Here is a 19,042-nt window from a genome sequence, read left to right on the forward strand (position 1 = left end):
CCTTATCAGGTAAGAAGAACTGGGTTTATTCTTTTAAAGTCAGGCACGAATGTAAAAAACTGATTCTTTTTTAAAAGATTTTATTCATTAGAGAGCAAGTGAGCCCAAGCGGGGTGGGGAGACTGGCAGAGGGAGAAGGAGAAGCAGACTCCCTGCTGAGCAGAGAGCCCAATGTGGGGCTCCATCCCAGGATGCCAGGATCATGACCCAGGGCACTTAAACAACCGAGCCACCCAGGCGCCCCAAAACTGATTCTGAATACAAATCTCTTTGTTGTAGCAATGCCATAAAAAGGCATACTTTCTTTTTCTAGATTTCATATTCAAGTGCACTTGGAAAAATGAACGTTTATAGAATAATGAAACCTTGTAACTCAACTAAAAGAAGAACTGGGTTTATTTTTTTAAAATAAAAACCTAGACCTTTCTTTTCAATCTATAAGGAGAAAAATTAGATGTAAAGAGATCCAAGGAAATGTGATGGTATTAAGTTTATAAAACTAGTCAGTGCTAATTTTGGTAGAGATACAATCCACTTTTCCTACAATACAATGTTAGTCTGCATTTCCAGTGGGCAATTCATAAACACATTTTTTCCTAGGAGCCTACTCAAATTAATTTTTAAAAGAGGCATGCGACACCACATGGGTGCCTACAACTCTATTCTCCCCAAAGTGATTTTAAGTGAATTATTATAAATCTAAAACTGTATCTGCTAACTTCAAAAGTTTTTTTTTTTTTTAAAAAGATTTTATTTATTCATTTGAGACAGAGAGAGAGCTAGACGGAGAGTGAGACTCCATGAGCAGGGGGGAGAAGCAAGCTCCCTGCTGAGCAGGGAGCCTGATGCAGGGCTCCATCCCAGGAGCCAGAGATCATGACCTGAGCCAAAGGCAGTCACTTAGCCAACGGAGCCACCAAGGCTCAAAAGTATTTTTAAAATACTCCAGGGTAGATTAAAAAATAGGTTGACACCTTGCAGGTTTTTATTTTCTTCTATCTGCTTTTTATTTCCTTTGAATGTTTTACATGTTCCTTATGTAATCTGGGGAAAAAAGTGTAGTTTAATAAATGAATCACTTAAAGCATGGAGCAAGTCCTTTAAATAACATAGTTAAAGAAAATTAATACTCTAATGCATTATTAACACTAGTTATAAAGTATTCCAGACATGTCACACGCACAACGACTCATCTGAAATTTAAGTTGTTGAAAGAGAAATTTGAGATCTTTGAGGCTATAATTCATCATAGGAAATATGTTTTCTGCTCTTTAAAAACATTGTCTGAGGGTGCCTGGGTGGCTCAGTGGATTAAGCCGCTGCCTTTGGCTCAGGTCATGATCTCAGGGTCCTGGAATGGAGCCCCGCATCGGACTCTCTACTCAACAGGGAGCCTGCTTCCCTCTCTCTCTCTCTCTGCCTGCCTCTCTGTCTACTTGTGATCTCTGTCTGTCAAATAAATAAATAAAATCTTAAAAAAAATTGTTTGATTAAAACATTTCCTTTCAAAACATAAAGCTTTAGCTGTTTGGTTTTGTTGACTGTTTCCTTTGCTGGGCAAACTGTTTATCTTGATTAAGTCCCATTAGTTCATTTTAACCTTTGCTTCCCTTGCCTTCAGTGATGTTTCTAGGAAGAAGTTGCTGCAGCTGAGTTCAAAGAGGTTGCTGCCTGTGTTCTCCCCTAGGATTTTGATGCATTCCTGTCTCACATTCTCACATTGAGGTCTTCCACCAGTTTTGAGTCCATTTTGTGTGTGGTGTAAGGAAATGGTCCAGTTTCATTCTACTGCATGTGGCTGTCCAATTTCCCCAACACTATTTGTTGAAGAGACTGTCTTTTTTCCATTGTATATTCTTTCCTGCTTTGTCAAAGATTAGTTGACCATAGAGTTGAGGGTCCATTTCTGGGCTCTCTTATTCTGTTCCATTGATCCATGTGTCTGTTTTTGTGCCAGTACCACACTGTCTTGATGATTCCAGCTTTGTAATAGAGCTTGAAGCCTGGAATTGTGATGCTGCCAGCACTGGTTTTCTTTCTCAACATTTCTCTGGTTGTTCAGGGTCTTTTCTGGTTTGATATAGATTTTAGGATTATTTGTTCCATTTCTTTGAAAAAAGTTGATGGTATTTTGATAGGGATTGCATTAAATGTGTAGATTGCTCTAGGCAGCATAGAAATTTTCACAATGTTTGTTCTTCCAATCCACGAGCATGGAACATTTTTCAATTTCTTTGTGTCTTCCTCAATTTCTATCATGAGTATTCTTAGTTTTCTGAGTACAGAGTCTTTGCCTCTTTGATTAGATTTATTCCTAGATATCTTATGGCTTGGGGTGCAATTGTAAATGGGGTCAACTCCTTAATTTCTCTTTCTTCTGTCTTGTTGTTGCTGTATTGAAATGCAACTTATTTTTGTGCATTGATTTTCTATCCTGCCACTTTACTGAGTTCCTGTATGAGTTCTAGCAGTTTGGAGTAGAGTCTTTGGGTTTTCCACATAAATTACCATACCATCTGCAAAGAGAGTTTGACTTCTTCTTTGCTGATTCGGATGGCTTTTATTTCTTTTTGTTGCCTGATTGCTGAGCTATGACTTCTAGTGCTATATCGAATAGGTGGTCATAGTGGATATCCCTGTCATGTTTCTGACCTTAAGGGGAAAGCTCTCAGTTTTTCACCATTGAGAATGATATTCATTGTGGCTTTTTCATAGATGACTTTGATGATATTGAGGTATGTACCCTCTATCCCTCCACTGTGAAGAGTTTTGATCAAGAAAGGATGCTGTACTTTGTCAAATGCTTTTTCAGCATCTGTTGAGAGTATAATATGTTTCTTATTTCTTTTTTTAATGAAATGTATCACAGTAATTTATTTGCAGATGTTGAACCAACCTTGCAGCCCAGGAATAAATCCCACTTGGTCATGGTGAGTAATCCTTTTGATGTACTGTTGGATCCTTTTGCCTAGTATTTTGGTGAGAATTTTTGGATCCAAGTTCATCAGGGATATTGGTCTATAATTCTCCTATTTGGTGGAGTCTTGGTCTAGTTTTGGGAATCAAGGTAATGTTGGTCTCATAAAATGAGTTTGGCAGTTTTCCTTCCATTTCTATCTTTTGGAACAGTTTCTGGAGAATAGGTATTAATTCTTCTTTAAATGTTTGGTAGAATCCCCCTGGGAAGCCGGTCTTTTGGTACCAGTTGAGAGCTGATTTGTGACCCAGAATGTGATCTATTCTGGAGAATGTTTCATGTGCACTAGAGAAGAATGTGTATTCTGTTGCTTTGGGATGGAATATTCTGAATATATGTGTGATGTCCTTCTGGGTCCAGCAGGTCATGTAAAGCCTTTATTTCCTTGTTGATCTTTTGCTTAGATGATCTGTCCATTTCAGTGAGGGGAGTGTTAAATCCCCTACTATTATTATATTATTGTTGATGTGTTTCCTTGATTTTGATTATTAATTGGTTTATATAATTGGCTACTCCCATGTTAGGGGCATAGATACTTAAAATTGTTAGATCTTATTGTTGGACAGAAAATTTAAGTATGATATAGTGATATAGTGATATGATATAGTGTCCTTACTCACTTCTTATGATAGTCTTTGGCTTAAAATCTAATTTGCCTGATATAAGGATTGCCACCCCAGCTTTCTTTTGATGACTTAGGATGGTAAATTGTTTTCCACCCCCTCACTTTAAATCTGGAGGTGTCTTTGGGTCTAAAATGAGTCTTTTGCAGACATCATACTGATGGGTCTTGTTTTTAATCTGTTCTGATACCCTGTGTCTTTTGATTGGGGCATTTAGCCCTTTTACATTCAGGATAATGACAGAAAGATATGAATTTAATGTCATTGTATTGCCTGTAAGTTGACTGTTACTATATATTGTCTCTGTAGGACTGGTTTGGTGTTTGCAAATTCTTTTCATTTTTGTTTGTCCTGGAAGCTTTTTATTTCTCCTTCTGTTTTCAATGACAGCCTAGCTGGATATAGTATTCTTGGCTGCATTATTTTTCTCATTTAGTGCTCTGAATGTATCATGTCAGTCCTATCTGGCCTGCCAGGTCTCTATGGATAGGTCTGCTGCCAACCTAATATTTCTACTATTGTAGGTCACAGACATCTTGTCCTGAGCTGCTTTCAGGATTTTCTCTTTGTCTCTGAGACTTTTAAATTTTAGTATTAGATGACGGGGTGTTGACCTATTTTTATTGATTTTGAGGGTGGGTTCTCTGTGCCTCCTGGATTTTGATGCCTGTTTCCTTACCCAAATTAGGGAAGTTCTCCACTATAACTTTCCTCAATATACCGTCTGCCTCCCTCTCTCTTCTTCTTTTGGGATCACAATTACTCTAATATTGTTTCATCTTATGGTATCACTTATTTCTTGAATTCTCCCCTTATGATCCAGTAGTTGTTTGTCACTTTTTCTCTCAGCTTCTTTATTCTTCATCATTTGGTCTTCTATATCTCTCATGCTCTCTTCTGCCTCATTTATCCTAGCAGTAAGAGCCTCCATTTTTTTTATTGCTCCTCCTTAATAGCTCTTTTGATTTCAACTTGGTTAGATTTTGGTTCTCTAGTATCCAGAAAGGGATTCTCTAGTATCTTCCATGCTTTTTTCAAACATGGCTAGTATCTTTATAATCAACATTCTGAACTCTAGTTCCAACATCCTGCTAATGCTCATTATGTCCCTAGTGGCTGGTACTGCCTTTTTCTTTTTTCTGAGGTGAGTTTTTCCACTTTGTCAGGTTGTCCAGAGAAGAACAGATGAATGAAAGAACAAAATGTTAAAAGGGTAACAACAACTCCAGAAAAATATAAATATAAATATAAGTGGAAATATATATATATATATATACACACACACACACATACATACATACATATATATATCTCATGTACATATATATGTGTATATATATATATTTCTTTCCTTAAAGTTTTGGGATACAGTTTCTTCTAACAGACCCAAATATACCCTAAATCTAGTGTATAGCTTTGTTCTACTCTCCTGCCTGATCACATTCTCTCCTTTTAAAAATTTTATTTATTTATTTTTTCTTTTCCCCAACTTCATATATATATATACATATATATATACATATATATATGTATATATATATGTATATATATATATGTTAAATACAGTGAATGGATAGCATATGACTATAAAATTGGAAATTAGAAAAAAAATTTTAAACAAGGTGTTGAAACAAGATTTGGTTAAAATAGGAAAGAGGAAAAATTTTTCAAAAATAAGAAAAGAGGGGCGCCTGGGTGGCTCAGAGGGTTAAGCCTTTGCCTTCCGCGGCTCGGGTCATGATCTCAGGATCCTGGGATCAAGCCCCGCATCGGGCTCTCTGCTCAGTGAGGAGCCTGCTTCCTCCTCTCTCTCTCTCTGCCTGCCTCTCTGCCTACTTGTAATCTGTCTGTCAAATAAATAAATAAAATCTTAAAAAAAAAAATAAGAAAAGAAAAAATAAAGTTTTAAAAATTTAGTTCTGAAAGACTAAAGAATCATGGGGAGGAAAGCCATGAATTCTAGGTGCTGCCTTCCACTAGACTAGAATTCCTCAGTTCTCACTAATCCGTGAACTTGGTCTGGCTGGCTGTTCCTGCGGATCTTCTCGGGGAGAGGCCTGCTGCGCCACTCTCAGGTGTGCTTGTCTGAGGCCAAATTGCACCGCCCTCGCCAGGGCCCGGGCTAAGCGATCCGGAGCTTTTGTTCCCTGAGCGCTTTCCGTACCGCTGTGGAGGACGGGAATGAAGATGGCGGCCGCCCACTCTTGGGCGGAGGAGCGCCGAGCTCAGGGCCCCACTCCTCAGTGCGCCCTCGGAGAAAAGCCGTCAGTCCCTCTCCCTGGTCTCTGGCCGCGCTCCGAGCTCACCCAGCCTGTGACCGAGCATTTCTATCTCTGGCATGTGGCCCCGTTTGGAGTCTCCCCAAACCCGGCAGGCTCCTGCTGCACTGGTTCTCCCAGAGCAGGAAGGGGAGGCTCCCTGGACCTGCCACTTGTGGCGTCGCTGCTGGAACAGCTGTGGTTCGGCTGCCTCGGGTTATGATGTAAGGTAACCCTGAGCTGAGAGCTCCCTGCTCGGCTCCGTCTCTACCTCCGGCTTCCCCGCTCCGACACCTGGGAGCTCTGCCGCACTCAGACACCCCCGCTCTTCCTGGGACCCCTCGGGTCCTGAGACCACACTGACCCTGCGAGGGCTCCACCCCCTGCTTAGCCTCTGGAGCGACGTCCCTCCGCGGACCTGACTTCTGAAAGTGCCCATTTCGGGTTCTGCTCTACTGCTTGCTGTCAAATGGCTGATGGAGGCTCCCCACCACCACCACAGTCTCTCCCCATGTACCGCTTCGGATTCACTTCTCCACAAGTCCTACCTTCCAGAAATGGTCACTTTTCTGTTCATAGAATTGCTGCTGTTCTTTTCTTTGATCTCCTGTTGAGGTTGTAGGTGTTCAGAATGGTTTGGTAACTATCTCAGCTGAATTCCTTGGACCAGAGGAAATTTAGGTCTGCTTCTCCTCCGCCATCTCGCTCCTCTGACCCATCCAGGTACTTTCTTATCTTCCTATTTACTAAGTAATCTAGTCATGATTTCCTCATTTGATTCTGACACCAAGGTGTGAGGTTGGGGTTATTATTTTTTACAGGTGGGGAAACTCAGGCACAGAGAAATTAAGAAAGGGCCCTGAAGTCATGTGACTAGTAGGTCTAGAACCTGGCTTTAGACCCAAGTGCTAGTCAAAAGAACCAATATAGCCTGTCAAAGGAGAGCCTTCCACATCTGTTCTCAGACACTTAACAGATATGCTGTTCCTATGTCTATAAGAATTACTGCAAAATTGCAGATTGAGTTAAATAACTATCTGTAAACTGCTTTCACAGTATAAGTATTATAGACATACAGAACGTTATCTCAAATTCAGTAATAATACATATGGTGTGCAATTCTATGACCCTGAGAAACCCTGGAATTCATTAACACAGAAATTATCATTTTTAACATCATCAGTTTACATTATTATCTAAAAACTTGCCTCACTGTAGTCTGGAGTTAAATTGGTTGCAAGCATTTGCCATGTTTTTGTTGTATTTTACGCAGGGAATGTAAATCATACTGAATTGCACCTTATTTTATTTTATTTTTTAATTCAAGAGTTTCATTTTCTTTTAAAAAGATTTTATTTATTTATTTGACAGACAGAGATCACAAGTAGGCAGAGAGGCAGGCAGAGAGAAAGGAGGAAACAGGCTCCCTGCTGAGCAGAGAGCCCAACATGGGCCTTGATCCCAGGACCCTGGGATCATGACCTGAGCAGAAGGCAGAGGCTTTAACCCACTGAGCCACCCAGGCGCCTCCTGAACTGCACTTTAAAAATGAGGATATGATAGGCAGAATTCTAAAGGTGCCCCTTCCAAGATCCCATGCCCTGGTTATTCAATCACACACTAATTTAGCTACTGCTACAAAAGGATTTTGCAGTTGCTAATCAGCTGAATTAAAGTAGGGATATTATCTGGGATTATCTGCGGTGGGGTGGGGTGGGGGGCAGTGTGGTATTTGAAGGGCCATTGCTGGTGTGAGACAGAGGACCCATTCCTAAGACAGAAGAGAGGCCTCTGGGCAGAGCCAGCACGGAAACAGGGACCTCAGGCCAACAACCTGAATGAATTTAGAGCCAATTCTTCCCCACGTCTTCAATAAAGAACCCGTCTCTGCTGACATCTGAATTTTAACCCATCAAGACCCATGCTGGCCTTCTATGGAACTGTGAGCTAATACATGGGTGTTGTTTTAAGTCACTATGTTTGCAGACCTTTGTTTCGGTAGCCACGGAGAACTAACATAGAGGGGAAAGTGTCAAAGTTCAAGAAGAGTGTGTCTACTGTTACAACCACCAAAACCAAATGTGGCTCTAAGAGGAATTCAAATTCCATAGCAGTGAGAGGAGTTACAACGCTTGGAGCAGCAATGTTGAGACAGAAACGAAAGAAAGGGACTAAGGATTATTTTCTGTAATTGCTTTCGGTTTGTTGTATTTTTTTTTTTTTTTTTAAGATGTGAAATATTTTTTTTTAAAGTAGGCTCTGTTCCCAACATGGGGCTTGAACTCACAACCCCAAGATCAAGAGTCATATGCTCCACCGACTGAGCCAGCCAGGTGGCCCTAAAGGTTTGAACAGGCCAGTAGGAAGTCAAAAGAATGCTAGAGAGAGAAGTGATAATGGGGGGAAAGGTGACAAGCACGGAGGATGGCGTCAAGGGGATGGGACCCAGAGGACAGGTGGAGAGATTTAGAAAGGAGAAACATTTTCCTCTGCAAGGGAAATTTTCCTTCCTTCTATAGGAAGAAAGAATGTTGGTTTTGTAACTAGGGTGACAAGAATGCCAAGGAGGCTCTTATCTGGTGGCTTGCCCTGTCATCTGGAGTGGGAAGGGGGTCAGCTGTTGAGAGTGACAATGAAGGGGGTGCATGTGTGGGACAGGAGCGCCTCAGGTTTGACTCTATTGCTGGGCACCACCAATGGGATCGCCTAGGGAAGCATGGGTCGGGGGGGCTCCTGAATGACGGGGGGCCTCCAGTGGGTGATTTTCTCAGAGGCTGATCAGCCACAGGGGCGCAGGTATAAGACACACAGGTGGTCCTGTTACCCCGCAGTGGGGGGTGGGGGGGTGCTTTCCAGGACAGTGCAGTGGTGGGAAAGGAAGGACCCTTGTGGAGATATGTGGCTGAGGTGACACGCCCCCAATTTTGAACTGGGTAAGAAAGGATGCACAGGCTACAGGGACCTGTTGGATTAGGAGGACAAGAAGCTGCATTTCCCTCCCAGTTCTGAATGGCTGGCTGGCCCTATAAACTTCTCTCAGTGACGCTCCCCTGCACTCTCCTGCACCATCCACTCAGTGCAGCACCTGCCCGACTAGCCTTTTTTTATGAGCAGAACGAGTTCCATCCCCAAGTGGACTGATGGTTTTAAGGCACTATCCCCAAAGAGTTTTCTCATGAGCGGTTGTGGTCTTGATATAATTTATTATTATTTTCCCTCTCTTCCATGCAGCCTTCTTAACCTAGGCTAATAATGATAGTTACAGCTAATATTTGTCTTAAACAATTCTTATGTGCCAAAGTGCAAAATGCTTTACACATGTCACCTCATTTAGACATCAGTTAAAAAAAAAAAGAATCTTGTGCCTTTATTCTACTAACGAGGAAACTGAGGCATAAGGGGTTGAAGGTGTTTATCAAGTGCTGAACGCCAAGTAGTTGTAGAGCTGGAACTCAAACACTGGGCTGTCTGATTCCACAGCGCATGCTCTTTGCCAGAAGGCTACATCCTGAGTTCAAACGACACAGTGCTAAGGTGCAGACCAGAGAGGCCTGGGTGACTCAGCCGGTTAAATGCCCAACTCTTGATCTCAGTGCAGGTCCTAATCTCAGGGTCATGAGTTGGAGCCCTGCATTGGGCTCCATGGAGCCTACTTAAAAAAAAAAAAAAAAAAAAAAAATCAAGTTGCCGACCAATACATGACTGCTAAATGGCGATTATACCAGTCAGTGAGAATGAGAAAACCACAGTGACACAAAATTCCTGTCCATTCCAACAGAGGTCTACTGAAAGCCCTCTTTCTCTCTTCTCAATCCTTCCCCAAAGCACAAAATGCTAAATCCACAGGTTTTGTGTGTATGGCAGAAGAGCCATGATTTCTGAAAAGATAAAATTTTGCTGATGGGAAGAAGGGAAAACACGAGAGAGAATGTTTAGATCGCCTCGATCTTCCCACAGTGAAATCTAACTGTAGAAAGTGATTAGGGCCGTCCTTGTGAGGTCTGCACGTGGGGGAAGGTAAAGGAGGAAGTAACGCCATTTGTGACGCCACCGATGAGGGGACCTAGGTTAACATAAGTTGCTCAACTGCTAACTAGCATCAAAATAAACCAATGTCATTTTAAAAAGCTAATATATGAGAGACTGTGGACTCTGAAAAACAATCTGAGGGTTTTGAAGGGGCGGGGGGTGGGAGGTCGGGGGAGCCAGGTGGTGGGTATTATGGAGGGCACGGATTGCATGGAGCACTGGGTGTGGTGCATAAACAATTCTGTTACGCTGAAAATAAATTTAAAAAAATATTTTTGGAAAAAAAAGCTAATATATGGCTGGTTTTGATTATTTTCAGTCGACTTGTTCTTGAGATCTTTTATACCAAAAGCATCGCCCCTCATGAGGAGCTCATTAGAAATGCACACTCTCTGGCCCCACCCCAGACCAACTAAATCAGAATCTGCACTTTAAAAGGATTCCCAGTGGTTTGTACATACGTTAATGTTCGATTCACCACAGTTCATTCCTCCATTCACTGACAAGCGCTAACTAGGCTCATCTGTATGAGAAATAATTGTGTCCTTCATTTATGAGAATTTTACTTCTGCTTATTCACAAAACAACTGAAGAATAGCTATCTTATTTTTCAAATTCCTTGGAATTACAGAATTTGACAGTTTATCTACAAATAAAGAATACTCTTCCTCTTTGGGATTCTCTCATAGTAATTTATTTTCATGCAGTGCCTAGAGAGTAGCATTTGGAACAGTTAAATAGAGAAACTATACTATCTCTTAAATGCCAAAACTCCCCTTAGTAGGGATGAAAAAACTTGCCCAGGAAGATTTATGGAAAATGGGTAGGAATGGCCAAATTCAATGTCAAGGTTCTCAGTGGGGACCCTGTCTGATGAAGGCTGATTTGATTGCCAAACAAAAATGTTAGTTCCTAAAAGAACTGTGAGTCTGAGCAAAGACACCAGCCTGGTACACCAGTTCATCCATCAGAAAGAAGAATCAGCAACTGTGTAGAAATCACAAGCCATCAGCATAGGATGTGTTGAATATAATTAGCTGCTTTCTATTGCTATGGGCAATGCCCAGGCATTTAGAAAGCAAGGTGTTGACCATTCATCCAAATTAAACTTTAACTTCAACTAATATCAAACCTGTTACGTTACAACCAATTTTGAGATACTGCACATGTTTATATGCGTGTTGTTTGGCATTTTAGATCTTTGGATACTTCTCCTCTGAAGAAGATTCTCTTGCTTCCCAGATGGATGAAGAAAATTTGGTTTTCCTTATTTCCAGAAAACAGCGAGTTATAATTTCAGGTGATATTCTTAATTTCCTTTCCAAATGAATATGGGTTTTAACATTTTCTCAAAAAAAATTGGGAGCTGAAGACAGAAATTACCCCTATAGTTGAAAATAGCCCAGGTTGGGGGGAGCCAAAGGAGAGGGAGTGGTGGTAGCTTGGAACAGGACAGTGTTCTTAACCTTCCTTTCATTAGTTTTCATTATACTGTTTTCATGTTTGTTTCAGTATCAGGGTTCCTAAGGAGTCTTTTAGACATTTTTTTCCCCGATTGCACCCCCTGCACTCCTCCCCAACTCCGTAACACTTTAATATGTCGGATGTACTATGTATCTGTTTACGTAAGTTTGTGTATCTGTGCTTTATACACAAAAAGAGCAAGACTCATTTACGTCCCCCAAGAACCAGTCTTCACCCCCTTGAGGACTTTCTTTTGTCTTTTGAGAATGCATGGATTAGGCTGATAACACTGGAGTATGAGATCTGTCCATTTGCTTTTCGGAGAGCTTACAATTATGAAAACTGATCACGCTGGAAAGAGGTCCCATATATATGGTTTTATCAGTTCAACACATAGGCAAAAAACCAACCAAACAAACAAAAAACCATGAAGGAATCGGGTTTTTTTTTTCCCAAAACATTCAAAAACAAACAAAAAAATCCTTAATAATAACATTTTATTCTCTTATGCCCCAAAGCCTGAGATCATATTAGGCTTTTACTCTGTGTAAATCATGATTGTGACTGTTCAAAGAAAGGATTCCTGAGAGATGTGGAAATCTCAAAATGGAATGATTCCAAAAGATGTTTGCAAAACATGTTCTCTGCAAAATATGTGGCAGGAGCATGAGTATATATACATTTTCTCTAGGATTCATGCACCACATTGATTTGGAAAGTGTCATAAATCCAGATTAGTATCTCCAGGGATGATGATAAAGCAATAAGATGTCCACTGACAGATGAATGGATAAAGAAGATGTGGTTCATATCTACAATGGAATATTATTCAGCCATCAAAAAGGATGAATACTTATCATTGATATTGACTTGGATGGAACTGGAGGGCATTTTCCTGAGTGAAATAAGTCAGTCAGAGAAAGACAATGATCATATGGTTTCACTCATATGTGGAATATATAAAACAACACAGAAGATCATAAGGGAAGGGAGGGAAAATGGAAAGGAAGAAATTCAGGGAGACAAACCGTGAGAGACTCAACTCTAGGAAACAAATTGAGGGAAGGTGGGTGATGGGCATGAAGGAGTGCACATGGGGTGATGGGCACTGGGTGTTCTATGCAACTGATGAATTATTGAACTCTACATCTGAAACTAATGAGGTACTGTATGCTGGCCAATTGAGTTTAAATACAAAAATTAGTGCTAAGAAAAGTAACAGGTGCTGAGTTTTATGGTTTAATCTGCTTTTTCAGCAAAAAAGTAAAAAGTTTCTTTGCTTACTCTTTTCTTTTAAACACAAACCTAACAAATGAGTTTCAGGATCTTGACTGCTGGGAATTGAAATGCATATTATGTTGTTGGCAGGTAGTAGAAGACGGGATGTGATTAAGTGCATTGTCAAGGTCCCTCAGCTGGATTTACTAATCACAGCTTCTCAGAAAGGATTGATAACAGTCTTTAACAGCCAGGTAATTTGACAGCGTGGATCCCCCCTCCCCCCTCGTCCCTTCCTCCTCCCATTCACGTGTTCCTTTGTTCGTTCCCTCCTTCTCTGTCGTCTATGCACTGTGCATACTTACCAGCTGCAACAGCAAACATAAACATGTTTCAGAGTTATTCCAAAAAATAAAGACAGATGTTCCTAAAAAGAGAGGATTGCGGAGCCCTGGAGCAATTTTTGAGATTTTGGTAACTGCATTTGGCAGTGTTCCTCAGGGAGTTTTGTTTTTGTTTTTGTTTTTGTTTTTAATAGTTATTTGTTTAAGAGAGAAACAGAGCACGAATGGGAGGGTCAGAGGGGCAGGGAGAGAGAATCTGAAGCAGACTCTGTGCTGAGCATGAACCCAGACACAGAGCTCTATCCTAAACCATGAGATCATGACCTGAGCTGGAAGCAAGAGTTGGAAGCTTAATGGACTGAGCCACCCAAGCGTTCCTCAAGGAGTCTCACCAAACCACATGGCATCAGCATAATTATAGGATGATCCTGGATAACTTCTCGGATAAAAATCAGAAAAACTCATGAGACAAGTGATTTTGTCAGAATCCTAACAAGTGTAGAGGGTCCCAACAAGAACTTTGGACTTGGAGTTAAAAGGTGGTTCACATTCTGGCTCCTATGTTTTACCAGCTAGGCTGTTAAATAGGGAACTTAATGAGGCAACTTATTATGCCTCTTCTCCCATTTATGAAATGACACCAGAACCGGTCCTCTCTCCCTCAGCGGGCTGCAGTGAAGGTGAATGACACAATGAACGTAGAAGCATTATATGAACGATAGATTCCCATGTCCGTGTAGCGCGTAACTATTACTGTCCCTTCTAAATTCGTAAGTTTTGGGCTTCCACTTCCAAACCATGAGAGATTGTATTGGAATGTGTAATGATATAGACCACCCAGTATTTCACTATGAAAATAAAAGGGAATATCAAAAAATAAATAACAAAGCAAATAATTCCAGTGATGGGTTCATTTCCAACTAGAGATAAGCATTATACAAATAAACTATATTTAAAATGATCATCAAATGATTACAATTTCAACAGTAATGTTTAGTCCTTCAGGGATCAGGCTTCCTGGGCCCCGAGGAGGAGCGGTAGAAGGTTCCTGGTGTGGACATGGAGCTTGGTGTCCCTGCCTAGCTCGGGCACTCGCCAGCTGTGTGTGTGTTACCTATGCATCTCCAAGCCCTGGATCCTTCATTCAGAGCCGAGGCAGCTGTGCTGCTGGAATTAATGCACACAGACCTAGCATCACTAGCATCACTAGCATCACTAGCATTACCTAGCATCACTGTGAGCACTCAGGAGACGGTGGTGGTTGCAGTCACGGACAGACGGTGTGAACACAGAACTGCGTGGCCTCATCTAAACGTGAGCACGTTCCTCGCTCTCCTTCCTCCTTGGCGCCTTACTTCCCTTCTCATTTTCTTACTTTCATTTCCTCAAAGATAGACCAAGACGGAGTGTAAAGAAGAACACGAGAAGAAAAATAATGATCTTCCTGATGACATAGCTCAGGATTATGTGAAATAAGTGAGGGGGCCTTTTCATATTCCACAGACCTCTCTCTCACGCGTGCACGCACACACACTCATTCACCCATGCTTAGAGGTGCGTACGTGTATATTCACAAACACATCTGTGTCTTATAAAAACCATGCGGTTGGAGAGAAAAAAAAATTCTTAAAAATTACTTGAAGATTTGATACACCAGGGGTGCCTGGGTGGCTCAGTGGGTTAAGCCGCTGCCTTCGGGTCAGGTCATGATCTCAGGGTCCTGGGATCGAGCCCCACATTGGGCTCTCTGCTCAGCGGGGAGCCTGCTTCCTCCTCTCTCTCTGCCTGCCTCTCTGCCTACTTGTGATCTCTGTCTGTCAAATAAATAAAGTCTTTTTTAAAAAAAGATTTGATATACCAGGAATCAACAGCATTTTGAAAGTTGTGTGTCTTACATATAGGATGACACATTCTGTGAAAAGCTAATGTTAAGGTAGGTCACAGGAAAAATTTATTAAAAGATAGTCATGAACAACACAAAATATAATAGGTTAATCCATAATTTAGGTTCTCTGTAAAGTACAGTACACACAGTTAAGAATTTTCACGGTGTTCTCTAGAGGGTTTGGTGATAGACACTCTAAATGTCATTAGCAAAAATTCTTCCAAAAAAGGCTAGGTTTTCAAAATTCAGAAGATATCCATCAGGATTATGTAACTTTTAAGGATGGTAAAAGAAACTGAAGCATGTGCTTTCCACTAAGGATGGAAATCGAGAAGTAGGAGAGGAAAATCACAGGAGTTCTGTTCTGGGCTCACCAGTTTCCTGAGGGCACTTAATATTTCCTGTCTGGAGAAACGTCCCTGGATGGAAAAGCGTCTTTGAACTCTTCAGATGAAAGACAGTCTGAGATGACCATGACTAACAGTTTTAGGGATCTAATTTACGTTTCCCTCTTTTCACGCAATCTATTTCTTCCGGGCAGCCATTTTTGTCAAGACCACATGACCATGCAAAAGAAACTAGGTCATTCATAGACTTCAAATACTGACCTTGACCTTGGAAGCAATTAGCATGCCCTAAGGGGAGAAGAGGCTGCTCAGGTACCTTACAGGCCTGCATGGAGTAAATCTATCTTCTCTACCTGCATGTACCAGGCGTGAGATTATGCAGTAGATAATTTATCCAGTAAGAGAGGAAGCCCACTGGGTAGAATGTTCTTGCATGTCTCAGGGACCTAAGAGAGAACTTCCAAATGAAGCTGTGTTTTATCCCCCGCACACCAAGCTGTATTCATACTGACCTAGTTAGCATCCTTTCAGACCACTCTTGCCATTGCTCTTAGTATTATTTTGTATTCCCTCTTTTTGATATCCTATGTTGCTCTGAAAACTAAAGAATTTGAGACAGTTTGCAAACAGGGAAAAATCATTAGTACAGTGTAATCTAAGAGCACAGTTATCAGACTTAAAGGCAAGCCACAGAAGCACTAACTATAGGGCGCTTGGGTGGCTCAGTGGGTTAAGCGTCTGCCTTCTGCTCAGGTCATGATCCCAAAGTCCTGGGATCGAGCCTTGGGTCTGGCTCCCCGCGGAGTGGGGACCCTGCTTCTCCCTCTTCCCCCAGCTCCTGTTCTCTCTCACCATCTCTGTCTCTCTCTTTCAAATAAATAAATAAAATCTTTAAAAAAGAAAAAAAAAGAAGCACCAACCGTGTCCAAAGCCAGCAGTGAATCATTCCACAGAGCCAGGTTTTTGAGGGAAAAGAGAAAAGGAGGAAACTCACAGAAGGTGGAAATGACAAGTAAGACTAAACCGTGGAGATAAAATGTTCTTTTAGAGCCAACTTTCTCCATTTTTATTATAGTGCCAGCGAGCTTTCATTTTTCTCCTCCTTTGTTTATAGATGAGAGTCCAGACCAGCACCAGTGTTACGGTAAGTACATGTTATAAACTCCTCATGAAGTCCGCTTTCAGAATGTGCTAACGGTTCCTCCATTACAAGCCACAATCTCGATGCAGGTCGAAGAGGCTCTAAGAATAAGATGTCTTCATACTGTGAGTCTGTGACTTGGATCCGCACTAAACCTTGAGCAGCAGCAGAGGACCCTCACCTCGCTTGCTGAGGTTAAATTTATTTCAGAGAAGCGCTTGGAGACGTGACTCCCTGGAAGCTTCCATTTAAAAGTCTCCCTCAGGTTTTCCTGAGCTCCCCCTATTGAGGAACTAAAAAAACAAACAAACCCAACACTCTCCAAGTTGTGAGAACTACAAGGAAATGGCCAAGGGAAATAACTTGAAAACATTGTAAACTTGGAAATTGCAGAAAATATTTGAGTCCGATTTGGTAATTTACTTAATCCATATCGCTACCCGGAGAAGTGAACTTGCATTTGTAAAGCTGTGACAGGTTGCTCTCAGAGTCCCACCATGGCTTTGTGAGAGGTGTGGGGACACGCCTGCCTTTTCGCCCTGCTTATAGGCACTGAAGGCCCGGAACCACCCAGGACGGCACCAGGCCACCTGGCAGATGAGTCGGCCTCCTCTCTAAGCCTCGGAGCCTTCGCTTCTAAGGCTGAAACAAAGGTTAGAATTCTTAACGTAGGTCTGAAATGCGTGCAGCAGTGTCGGGTGCACAGTAGGCCCTCGTAAACGGGGACTGTGGCTCTGGCCTTGTTGTGTGTCGTTGACATGACCGATCCCACCCGTGCCAGCTTGGTGACTTCAGGCAACACAAAACAGACTCAGCGGGCTCAACTCGGTTATTGACCTGGTGATCACTAAGGTCTTTTCTAGCTAAAAATTGTGTGCGTGGGGACAGGGCCAGAGAAGCGGCTTAATCTGGCCTCCCCCACGGCCCCGTGGAGAGGTGTTCTCCCGACAGTGAAGAGTGCACAAACATGCCTGCTCTGCTGGTGTCTCTTTGCCTCCAGGGAGCTGTGACAGGCATGAGCTCGTTTCCTCACTCTCCAGCTGACCGTGCTGAGAAACTCAAGGGAAGTGTCAAAGGGTGAAAGATGAGAGCCTCTTCTCCAGACATCGGAGAAGAGACATTGCAAGGCTCCCCTGCAAGGAGATGTAACTGACCTACTCTTTAGTAAGTAACCATGTCCTTGGATAGACCAAAACCCGCCTCTCCCAATTCTGTTTTTTTCCCTCAGGACACCTCCTGGATCACAGGATGTGATTACCTCTCACAGCTGAAAAGAATCGTCGCCACTACAGAAAGGACCATCATTGTCTGGGATTATAAAGCTCAAGGCAGTGGCCAGGTACGGTGCCAAGAGGAACCCTCCAAGTACCGAGTTTCCTCTTCCAGCCCTCGAGGATGTGAGCAGTCCGCTTCCGCTGCCCAGTGTCAGTTCCTCATCTGTAAAATGAGGGGGTTAACTAATCCAGTCCATGATTAAACAAGTTCAGCGTTACTATTCTGTGAGGCTCATTAAAAAGGAGCACTCTTTCCATTTAGTGCCCGTTTAATTTGGTGAAACTTGTTTTGTTTTTGAGAGAGAGAATTTCTTCCTTCTCTCATACCCTTCTCTGAATCCAGGTATTAACTCTTTGATTGTGTTATCAAGTTCAGAGACTTTCCCTCCAGTTCAGCTTCATTTCCTAAGAAAATTACTAAAAATCAAATGACTCATTCTGGCAAAATATCTAATGGGGCAGATGCCAGTGTTGTTCCTTCCGTGCCTGATCTGTAACCACTAAAGTAATTTACAATATTTCCTGAGCACTCACAGACGTATAGAAGCCATGAACAGGTTCCCTGCACTCAAACAAAACTCAGTCTTGAAAGATGTCATGAAAAGACATAAAATATAACATAATGGTATAGCAAACTATACAGTAACAACAAACAAACAAACAAACAACAACAAAAAAAACCAAGGGCACCAGGAGTTCATGGAGAGGCAAGATTATACAAAAATGCCCTCAGGAAGTGGCTGACTTCGAAGGACGGACGAGGAGGATTAAGAAGTAATTAGCCTTCCTCCGTGCCCTGCTTGTCCCTAGGCTCAGTGAAAAACCAAACTTGTCATTCCTGTCCCCACTGTTGCACCCAGGGAATGATGCCAGCATGACTTGAAGAAGGCAGATTGTTGCCTCGCGTCCTTTGTTGTTATGGGATGTGTCGCCGGCTCCTGGCCTGCAGCCTCTTCTCTGCCCAGCTCCCTCCAGTTTTCAGTCTTGCTTCTCAGCCCCATGGAAGCCTCCGGTTCCTCGAGGCCGTCCTCTTCTGCTCTCCGTCCCCCTCCTCCCCCTCCTGTGCCTGCCTGCCTGCACCAGCTGGGCAGATCATCTGGGCTGAAGCCATCCCCACCTCCCACTCTCCGAAATCCTTTGAAACTCCAGTCCTGGTGAGATGTGACAGCCTGTTTCTTCGCCCTCACGGAGGCTCAGCCCTCCTGGAGAAAAAAGCCACGAAGCCACCACCGTCCGCATCACTGTAAATTCAGGGTCTGCAGACTCATCTGAGGATTCGCTGGCTTCTGTCAACGTCTTTCTTGGCCTTGCCAAGTCACTTTCCCATCCCTGGCAATACTGCAAAAGGGCGATATTGCCCTCAGGCTCTCTCCCTCTCAGCAGATGTACTCGTCCCTATTTTCCTGAGAAATTGGAGTCTACGAGGCTTGTCCTCTTCCAAATCCGGGCTCTCCCACCCACAGCTTCAGTGAGGACACCCTA

The 19,042-nt window shown here is 42.4% G+C and overlaps 1 protein-coding gene across 4 annotated transcripts in view; it reads left to right on the forward strand.

The window, feature by feature from the left end:
- Positions 1–19,042, forward strand: part of WDR64 (WD repeat domain 64) — a 138,702-nt gene that overhangs the window by 13,403 nt on the left and 106,257 nt on the right. For 3 of the 4 annotated variants that reach the window (XM_032318652.1, XM_032318651.1, XM_032318653.1), the window contains 4 exons: positions 11,085–11,187; positions 12,720–12,823; positions 16,260–16,289; positions 17,515–17,625. In XM_032318652.1, coding sequence (XP_032174543.1) covers positions 11,085–11,187; positions 12,720–12,823; positions 16,260–16,289; positions 17,515–17,625 — 348 coding nt within the window. Of the gene's footprint in view, positions 1–6,428; positions 6,582–11,084; positions 11,188–12,719; positions 12,824–16,259; positions 16,290–17,514; positions 17,626–19,042 lie in introns of those variants that run through there. The other variant, XM_032318654.1, reaches the window with a different exon arrangement.

Source organism: Mustela erminea, chromosome 17 (genome assembly GCF_009829155.1).
Source record: "Mustela erminea isolate mMusErm1 chromosome 17, mMusErm1.Pri, whole genome shotgun sequence".
In the NCBI taxonomy this organism is placed as follows: Eukaryota; Metazoa; Chordata; class Mammalia; order Carnivora; family Mustelidae; genus Mustela; species Mustela erminea.